This window comes from Microtus ochrogaster, assembly GCF_000317375.1.
Source record: "Microtus ochrogaster isolate Prairie Vole_2 chromosome 14 unlocalized genomic scaffold, MicOch1.0 chr14_random_1, whole genome shotgun sequence".
Classification (NCBI taxonomy): domain Eukaryota; kingdom Metazoa; phylum Chordata; class Mammalia; order Rodentia; family Cricetidae; genus Microtus; species Microtus ochrogaster.
The window spans coordinates 34,363,843-34,374,541 of NW_004949096.1; the positions used below are offsets into that span (position 1 = coordinate 34,363,843).

A 10,699-nucleotide genomic window follows, 5' to 3' on the forward strand; every position below is an offset into this window, starting at 1 on the left:
GGCCTGACAGGATTATATGACAACTACCTATCCGCTGGGCCTGACAGGATGATATGACAACTACCTATCCACTGAGCCTTTCCACCAGGCCTGACAGGATTATATGACAACTACCTATCCACTGAGCCTTCCCACTGGGCCTGACAGGATTATATGACAACTACCTATCCGCTGAGCCATCCTGTTGGTCCTGGTATTGAATTATGAAAACTAATTTCCCCTTTTCTTCAATTAGCTGTTTATTTAATTATAAACTTATATCAGTGTAGAACTGTATGTACTTCTGTGTCAATGGGGCATCTGCTGAGTAGCAGGCCCAGAGGGTCGTGCGGTTTACACTAGCTAATGAGAGAGTGGATGTAGATTACGCTACAGCATGTTCTTTCCTATCAGATTTTGGAAATTAAAAGGGTCAATTAGAGGTAGATTAGCCATTGGGGCTCTCAGCCTTCAGCAGCTGGAGGTGTTCGCTGTTTGCAGGGGGCTGTGAGATGTAGTGAAGGTAAATAGAAAAGAATACGCAGTACCACTATTTTGTCACAAGAGGGTAGCAGTCAGCCATTGATTTTTGTCTCTCTAGTCATACAGACTTAAATTAATGGGGCTTGCTTTTGTTTTTCCCCCCAGAGACTTCAGTACTAGTGCTAATAACATCCATATTGACAAAACCAAACCGGTATGGCACAACTACTTCCTATGTGGATTTAAAGGAATCCAGGTAAATTGACTCTGACTAGACATTGAGATGATATTTATGTTATTCTAGATTTACTCATCATGTCGTGGTCTCCTTTCAGTACTGAAGCTCTTCTTGCATTTGGCTAGCTTCTGTTTCTGAGGGTGGGGAAGGCCTGACTGTTTCCGAGTAGTGTGTATCCGGGGCAGTCATGATTTTTATCAGACTGGCATCATTGAATATGCCACAAGGGAGAGGCTGTCCTGGTATTTATGTTCTGTTCGTGGGAGACGCAGGAGTGTACTGGAATGGGACATAGAGCAGCCCTACATTTGAATGTGGGCTTGGTTTGGCTTTGTTAATTTGCATTGTCTTGGCTTTATCTGTAAAATGATGTCACTGCTCTTCAATGAAGAGCTGTCAGGACGCCATGATACTGGAACTCTTAGGTATTCGAGAATGGCAGCTAGCCTTGTTTCTTCCTGTCCAGGTGAGAGGGAAAGGGATTTAGTGAGAAGCATCTCTGTGAGTAGCTTCCTAGAAACATCGACACGATCTCCGCTTAAAAGCCTAGCGCTGTGTGCGAGACAGGACTTTTTCTCGTAGTTTAGATTGTGTGAAGCACAAACGGAAAACTAATACTTCCTGTTTTCAGAAACACTCTTATGTTTCTTTTGTGTTAATTTTTTTATAATTAAAAAAAGATAAAAAGATCTTTTTTTATTTTTATTTTATTTTATTTTTTTAAATTTCTTGAGACAGGTTTCTCTGTGTAACAGCCCTGTCTGTCTGTCCTGGAACTCACTTTGTAGACCAGGTTGGTCTCAAACTCATGGAGATCTGCCTGCCTCTGCCTCCCAAGTGCTGGGAATAAAGGTGTGTGCCGCCACCGCCTGGTGATTTATTTGTTTTTATTTTATGTGTGTGGGTGTTTTGCCTGCATGTATGTCTCTGCACCACATGCATTCCTGGTGCCCACAGAATGCAGAAGAGTGTGTCAGATCTGTTACAAACTGTTGTGAGCTGCCATGTGGTGCCTGGGATCAAACCCAGGTCTTCCTTTGTAAGAGCCACAGATGGTTTTAGCCACTGAGTCAACTCCTTAACTTTAATTTAAAAATCGACACCCACTCAATAATTATTTTAGATGTAGTGACTCTGGTAATATCACAGATAAAGGATATTAAGAAATAGACCTTTTGTCTTTGTGAATCAAAAGGAAATGAGCAAATATGCTTTTCTGTTTTGTTTACTTATTTATTTTTTGAGAGCTTAAGATCCAAGTGGCCTGGAGGTCCTATCTGAAACTGTCCCAAGAAGCTTAGGGCTCAGTGACATGGCTGTCCCAGAAGCCCAGCAGAGTGACTTGGGACGTGTAGTCCTGCTGTCATGGAGGTCTGGCCTAGGAGTACAGTGTTCATTTCTTGAGAATGTGTCTTTTTTCCAGACACATGGTAATAACTTCTGGGAAAAGTTATTGGCCTGTTTTAAATCTTCAAATCATCTGGATTGTCATCCACATTAGTGGGAATTAGAGGATTTGGAAGCACTGGTCAGGCAAATGCAATTTGACCTTCCTTAAAAAAAACATGCCTTTTTGTACTGTATGGGAAAATGATCTATCTATCTATCTATCTATCTATCTATCTATCTATCTATCTATCTATCTATCTACTATCTATCTACTATCTATCTTATCTATCATCTATCAACTATCTATCTATCATCTATTTATCTATCTATCATCTATCTATCATCTATCTTGTATTGTTTTGCATCCTTTTAAGGGCTTTAAAGCTTTCTCTTTGATTTGACAACTTATGTGCAAAAACACAGGTTTGTACAATGAACTTTTGGAGAAAAAAAAAGTCATTTCAGTGTTAACCAGTCCAGAAACTTCAAATTAAAATACTAGAAAGATCCAAGGGATGATCTGTTTATGTGAAATTGAACATGTTATCCTTCTGGGATAGAGCTAGTCAGTATTTGGCACAGCCCATTTGTGTTTTCCAGCGTGCTATGACTTTTGAACTTAAACACTGTGTACTAAGTCTGCTAGTATGATTCACATTCAAGACGCTCTGTGGATCGTTTATGGTTAAATGTATAGCACTCCCCAGGACTGCCGCTTCTGCGCGGGCTGCCTGGCGTTCTGTGTGCAGGGGCGTTGGCAGCAGCATGTCTTCAGTGTATAATTTGTTTGTGTTTCTGGGAGGAGAGTTTAAGATGACTTGGAGTCAGGAAGCACATCTGACTCTTGTCTTTTGTGGCGCATGACTTTTGCCAAGGAAGAAAAAAGGACAAAAAAATTAAGAACAAAAACAGTCTTTATTCACAGCGTTTTGTTGTTCCTTTGACTAGTCTAACTTGCTTACTGAAATTTCTCCCTAGAAGAATATGTATGATGAAATGCATAATTAGGTAATGTAGTAGTTTCTCCCTCATACTTTGGTCTTGAGTTATTTGAGAAGTTTCTGAGGAAGACCACGTTTTCACTGAAGTGCTGCATTTATTTTCAATTCTAAACAAAGATTATAATATGATATCACCCAAATCCGATTTTACATATCAGTTTAAGCACATTAGAGATTTCTACCTTTATTCCAGAGTCTGGTTTAATTGGCCTTCACTGTTGGTAGGAAATTTCTCTTCCTCCTCTGGGGCCTTCAGTATCATTTACACTAAATTTTAATCTGACTGCCTTTAAAGCTACCAGATGGCTAAATTCTGTCAATAACTCCTATAAAAACTCTGAATTTCCTTATATAACTGACAGACATTTAATGGTAGAGACCCCATCTTCCACATGGGTGGAGAAGTCCTAACTGGGACTCAGTCTCGGGTCTCAATCCCAGCATCCTTTGTGTGATTTTGGGAAAGTCTTAGAGTCTTGAGTCTCCCAGGGTCCTTCGTGTGATCTCCAGGACGATCTCTTAATCCCCCAGTGCTTACGTTTTTCTCTATAAAAAATGGAGTTGATAGAGCTATGAGCTTCGCTTCTTCACAGGGCCTCCTGAGGCCAAACACCCTGGAAACAGCTGCTGTTGGGTTAAACTTTATACCAGATGCTGGCGGGCTGAAGCTCAGCCCGCTCACTGGTAGAGGGGAGTTCTTGCCTTGCTGGGCAATTTGAATTCTGGTTGCTTTTTAGGTTTACTATACTTGTTCAAATCAGTTAATATTCAAAGAAAAACCATTCAAGGCAATTTAGGAAGAAAATCAGTAACTTTTCGTTGAACAAAACGAAAAGTCACTGTCAGATTGCCTCACATTGTGGGCAAGGGTCATTAAATCAGATGGCATGGGTAGCTTCCACTGTGTTGAATCATAACAGTTTCTATAACAGCTTAGCATCTGTTGGTAGACTTTCTTCCCTCTGTGAAAGAATAGAAGTTTCTACTGCCTCTTGAATCCAACCCCAAAATGACTATTTCCGTGTTGCTCTTTCTTTCCTAGGAACACTTTGGTCTTAGTAAACTGACGGGGATGAACTGTCTGGTAGATGGAAACATTCCCCCAGGTTCGGGCCTCTCCAGCTCCAGTGCTCTGGTCTGCTGTGCTGGGCTAGTGACTCTCACAGTGCTGGGAATGAGTCTATCCAAGGTCAGTACCCGTGACATTAACCAGAAAACCTTCTAGACAGCATCTTCATTGGAAAGTCAGGAAGAACATCTTCCTTGATGCTGACAACCTGTCTTAACTGGAAAGGAAAAGCCAGTATCTGTGGGCAAGTGTTGTAATCTAACATGTTTGGTCTAAGGTTGGTCACTGGAGGGGTGCTGATAGTCTCCAGACATCCAGTCAGCAGGGCTGTGTGACTGTAGTGAGTTGCCCTTGGATTATATGCGGAGCTTGAGTAGAAGTGTCACTTTAAAAAAGTCTCCTGATTGTTGACAAGATACATTAAGAGCAAGACATTTTAGGCCTTGAGGTTGGAGCTGTTCCCCCACCCCATCTAAAACCTTAAGTATTGATAGGCAGTGGACAGAAAGCACAGGGAATATATAGAAGGAGCTGTTTGTTCTGCCTGGCTCCTGCATGGCTAGCTTTACACCTGAAATAACAACACACAAATTGTACTCATTAAAACACTGCCTGGCCCATTAGCTTTAGCCTTTTATTGGCTAACTCTTACATCTTGATCAACCCATATCCAATAATCTGTGTACCATCACAAACTGCTAGCTTATTGGGAAGATTCTAACCAGCGTCTTCCCAGCATTCTGTTCTGTCTGCTCCACCCACCTATGTTCTGACCTATCAGGCCAAGCAGTTTTCTTTATTAATTAACCAATGAAAGCAACAGATAGAACACCTACCTACATCAGGAATAGGCAAGAAAGCAACCAAATTCATGTCTGTTAATACCCAATACTAGTAGGTTAGTCACTGAAATAAATTCCAAAATTACTCCTTCAAAGAGGAAGCATACCTTAGGGAAACTTGAATCCTACTTGAGGTCAGAACACCATTACAAGTTTGCATATATCTCTGGTTTTGCAGTTCAGAGCAGGTGTGCTAAGATTTAATTAGAACTTGGGTATTGTGCTTTAAAGGAAAGGTTATTGCACGTTTTTTTCCCCCAGTGGTTCCCAATCTTCCTAATGCTGTGACCCTTTAATACAGTTCGTCTTGTGGTGACCTGACCATAACATTATTTCTGTTGGTACTTCCTAGCTGAATTTGGCTACTGCTATAAGTTGAAATGTAAATATCTGATATGCAGGGTATCTGATATGGGACCCCAAAGAGGTCCCGATCCACAGTTTGAGAACCACTGTTTTTTTTTAAAGGTGTTTTGCTTTTGTTCATGCTGAATTTTTTTAAACTTATTTTATTTATTTATTTATTTATTATGTATACAATATTCTTTCTGCGTGTATGCCTGAAGGCCAGAAGAGGGCACCAGACCTCATTACAGATGGTTGTGAGCCACCATGTGGTTGCTGGGAATTGAACTCAGGACCTTTGGAAGAGCAGTCAGTGCTCTTAACTGCTGAGCCATCTCTCCAGCCCCAAGAACCACTGTTTTAAACCCATACATGTAAACCAAAGCTCACAGGTTGTTTGGGAACAGACTAGGCAGTAGGCAGAGAAAGAGAAAGCTAGCAATATTCTTAGTTTGTAAAAAATGTGTTTAAATTTTTATCGTGAGAATTTTATATATGGGAAATGGAGAAATAAAAAAAGAAAACAAAGATTTAGAATCCCCTTGTTATAAACATGCTTGTTTCATGGGAAAATTAGCTTGCTCACTGCAGTACTATTTGGGAAAGAAAAATTTGTATGTGACCTATGCCTTCTCTGGCACAAGCTTTAATCTGATAGCTAGCTTAGCAATCATTTATTTTAGTCCGCTTGTTGTAATAAAATACCCAAGATGAACAGTTTAAGGGAGAAAAGACTCATTTAGCTCAGTTTCTGTGATTTCAGTTTACAGTTCGCTGGCTACATTGTTGTAGGTCTGTGCATGGCAGAATATGGGGTACAAGGGCAGGATAAAGTAAAGCTGTTCATGGTAGACAGGGAGGGGGGAAGAAGGGAGGGGAGGAGGGAGGGAAGGAGGAAGGGAGGAAGGTTGGTGATAAGATATAGTCTTCAATTTCATGCTCCCAGGGACTCACTTCCTCTATAAGGCACCAGCCCCTAATAGCTCATTCAGCTTTGAACTAATCAATCTAACTAATGCATTAGTTTTTGATCTGGTTAATACCCCCATGATCCAATCACTCTCTATAGTGACACACCAGCTGGGGACCAAAGCCTTCAACACAAGTATTTGCAGGGGCATTTCCTATCTAAATCACAGCATCTAACCCTTATTGTTGAATGACACCTTTGTGCTGGAAATGCTATGTCATGGCTGAAATAAATAAATGGGGTTGACTTCACTATGTTGGTGATTTCAATAGATGCAGATAAAGAGCAGCTATACGAGAATGTGACGTGGTTAAGAAGCGTGATGGAGTTGCAGGTCTAACTGAGATTCAGAGAGCACATGCAAGCTGAGATACCAAGGACTTAAAGACTTACAGATGTTAGTCTAGAAATACTAACAGTACCTTCACAAGGTGGAGCTCCTTAATTTTGGACTTCCCAAACTATAGACCAATGGGTGATGTAAATTCTATTGTGTTTTGTTTTGTTTTTAGATAGGGTCTCTCTCTGTGTAGCCCTGGCTTTCCTGGAACTCGCTATGTAGATCAGGCTGGCCTCGAACTCACAGAGATCCACCTGACTTTGCTTCCCAAGTTCTGGGATTAAAGGCGTGCGCCACCACACCCAGCCTGAATGTTTTGAAGAAAGGAGGACAGGGAATATGATGATGAAACTACATCAGATAATTGTGTTAGCAGATGAAAGGGACACAGTGGGAGTAAAATTATCTTGGATTGTTGGAGAAACTAAAAGATGTTCATGATGGCTGGAGCCTATAGTAACTGGATCATATTAGATGCTGAGAAGTTGAGTAATTTGAACGTCATGTAGATAGTAGTGGGGAACAATTGCTGGCTTTAATTTTAAGAAGAGGATAACATGATTTTATCCGTATATGAGAAAGATCACAATGGGTATGCTATTGATTGAAAGTAACAATATTAGCAATAAAGAGGTGATTTAGTGTGCAGGAGTCGGGGTGAGAATGGAAGGAATTGGATACTCAGTTTAAGGTCCATCTTGGACAGAACCAGTAAGCTGTGGGCATTGGTTGGTTGTGAGGATAGAGAACAACAGAGTCAAAGGTTTTTTTTTTTTCCTAGTTTCTGGCTGTGTGTGGTGCCTTGGAGTAGGGGTCTAGATGACACTGTGACATAGACACATAGAGCTTCTCAGTTGTGAACAACAGCTCTGGTGGTCAGGTTCCTTTCAGGATCATCTGTTTTACAACTAACTCTAGCTTTTGAGACAGGGTGTCCTAGGCTGTCCCCAGACTCCCCAGCCTCTGGCTGGCATAGTGGCCTGGACTATGTTGTCCATCTTTCATTGCCCTTTGAGGCCTCCGGACTGGGGGAAGCCAGGCCTGGTAGGTAGAGTGGGCAGAGACGCCGAGCTGGGGAACGAGAGTGAGGCAAGGGCCCAGCGGCTTCTATTGAGGAGGCCGGAGAGTAGGTCCGAGAGGAGGGAAACCAGAAAGGAGGAGCAGCAAAGACAAGGGAGACGGCCCTTTGTCAACTGAGTGGTGGCTTGTGAGCTGCTGCCAGGAGGCCAAGAAAGTAGGGTCTGAGGAGACTCCATGCCACACACCAGGAGGGGACTGCAGGTTTTGTGGGCAGTAGCAGAAGGGGAAAGTTCATTAGATATAAAAGTCTGTCAGTGCACACAGAGAGGGAGGGCTGAAGTCAAGAACATCACTTTTTTTTTTTTTAATGGGAGGATGAAGCTTCTTCTTCTTTTTTTTTTGTATTTTTCTTAATATAAATGTCTAAGGGGAAAAAAAGATAAAAGAAAAAGAAACACTTGAGCTTTTAGAATTAAATTCAGCTGTCTGTATTTTTCTTAATATAAATGTCTAAGGGGAAAAAAAGATAAAAGAAAAAGAAACACTTGAGCTTTTAGAATTAAATTCGGCTGTCTTTAGTTCCCCAATTAAAGATTTTATATATATATAATATAATATATTCAGTAGTTACTGAGTCCAGTGCTTTGAGCACAGAGGGAACAATGTGTATGCCCCAACTTTACCCGATAGTCTAAGCTTCCTGACCATATTTATGTTGATATTTTCTAGAGAAGCATAATTATAAAGAGGGGTTTAGTTATTGATTTGTTCACTTATTGAAATGAGACCAAATCTTGGTTGAAAGGAAAAACATAATTTCTCAGGGTCTTTAAGTGCCAACTATACATGTGGCTCTTACAACATCAGAAGCACAAGAATTCGGTGGACTGTAGACATGAGATAGTTCCCAATCTTCCGTTTTATTTGTGTTTTAGTTAGTACCCTGATAAGAAACAAGCGGTGCGCAGAGTCGGGCTGAAGCGAGAGTGATAAAGGCTTCTGTAGAGGCTCCAGGCCCGGGGAACGGTCCAGGAAGAGTTCCTTGGTGAAGTCAGAAGCCACAGTGTTAGGAGCAGCTTGGGGGCAGCGTTGTTGATGTCTAGCAATAGGAGAATAACAGGGTAACATGGATGGAAATGACAAGGGGTGATATGAGCCGGGGAGCTGTCTGCAGAGGCGCTTCTCGGGCCAGAGCCTACTGTGGTACTACAGGGGCTGGGGACAGAGGTCGGGATAACTAGTGAGGGCCTACAGGGATGGGTGACTGAAACATTTCTAGTTCTTTCACATTGGATATGCCAGTTAGCGGCACTCACTGCATGTAGATGTGGAAGTTATTAACATTCATTAATAAACTAAAGGTTTCTGGGGGAAGCCAGTAAAACAATGCCTATTGCCATAAAGATTCCAGAGAACAAAGGGATGAGTGGCGGCGACAGGTGGCAGCGGAGCAGGCAGCATGGTAAAGCACTGGGGAAAAGGAAAGGCACTCTTTTTCCTGCTTTCAAGATGGCAGAATAAAGGAACAGCTGCGCTTTCCATCGCCAGCCTGCACTCAGGCTTCGCTTCCGAAGCAGGGAAGATTAAGAAACGTAAATACAAGTTCTGTCTTTGATAAACCCGAAAGCACAAAGCACAAAGATGAGAAGTGGATGGGCGAATGCCGTATGACTTAGCAGAATGAAGAAAGGTCGGAGCTAAGTGCCACGGAGGAGACAGAGATAGAAACAAGCTGACTCACCCCGCAGTCTCAGGGAAGGGCAGGAAGAAGGCAGGGTAGAATGACAGGGTGGGGCAAGGTGGGGAGTGTTTTTAGTTGGGGACCAATTAGACACTTGTAGCCCTGTCTTACCTGGGACCACCCCGTCCCATGTGCACCAGTGTCTGGAGAAACCCCAGAGACGTTCTGGATTTAAGGGCACCGACCACCAAGAAAGACAAGGCAGGAAATGGATTTGGTAACTGGGAAATTGAAGAATATTTTGCTTCCGAACAGTGAAACTTCTACTTCCCAGTGCTCAGGTCGGCTTTAGCACACTGGCAGCCTTACCAACTCTCACCTTACCAGAAATGCCAGCGTGTCCTCAGAGGAAACTCCGTGAACGCAATCCCATGGCGTGCAGTGTGCCCCTGTCACAAGTGATTTCCAAAGCTTTGTGCTTTACTCAGAGGATCATCTGATTTTGGAAGAGAACATCTAAAATGAAGCAGACAGAGCAAAGTAGAGAAAATGAAGGAATTAGTAGGATAGGCAATGCTGTCCTCAGTCTGATGAGAAAAAACTAAGTGCCTCATTAAAGAACAGATGACAAAAAATTTCATATATGAAAAATGAAATCGCCAACATAGGAAAATCAAATAAAAGGGTTGGAAAAATTATCTGGTAACAAAGAAAAAAAGGGATGGATAATAAGGGGGTGAAAAGAATAAGAAAATTTGTGAATCAATTCCAGAAAATTTCAGCTATTTAGAAGAAACAGTGAGAGCAGCCACTAAAAGTAATACTATTTCCCCAAAATTAAAATGCATTTAAATGCAGTTAAAAACAACAAGTCTGATTAAGAAATGTAAATACAAGCTTTGTCTTTGATACACCAAAGAGATAAAAATATCCCGAGACTCTAAGATACAAAGCTGGAAAGTGACTGGGGGACAGTGCATGACTTAGCAGAATAGAGACAGAGAGAAAAGCCCTCACTGCGGCCAGTGAGAAGCTCAGTGGGCAAAGGCTGCCAAGCCTGCAAGTTGCAGTTTGGTGCCCAGACCCGTGGGTGGAGGGAGAGCATAGACTCTTGAAGTCTTAGCGCTGACCCCCACTTGCAGGCTGTGGTACTTGTGTGTCCATGCAACCTCCACCTCCACTCCCCATATGCTACAGATATGAAATGTAATGTTTTAAAAAGGGCCCTGAGTATTTGCATAATTAATGAGGACGGCCAGACCAGAGCTGCCGGTGGGAATTTTGAAACTCAAGAGCTAAGAGTAATAAAGACTAAGTGTTGAAATAGGAGCGGCGGGGCTGC

General features: G+C 42.1%; 1 protein-coding gene across 4 annotated transcripts in view; it reads left to right on the forward strand.

Annotated features, from left to right (window-relative positions):
- Positions 1-10,699, forward strand: part of Galk2 (galactokinase 2) — a 130,726-nt gene that overhangs the window by 30,211 nt on the left and 89,816 nt on the right. For all 4 annotated transcript variants that reach the window (XM_026787752.1, XM_026787751.1, XM_005364408.3 and 1 more), the window contains 2 exons: positions 628-718; positions 4,133-4,279. In XM_026787752.1, the coding sequence (XP_026643553.1) occupies positions 628-718; positions 4,133-4,279 (238 nt within the window). The remainder of the gene's footprint in view (positions 1-627; positions 719-4,132; positions 4,280-10,699) is intronic.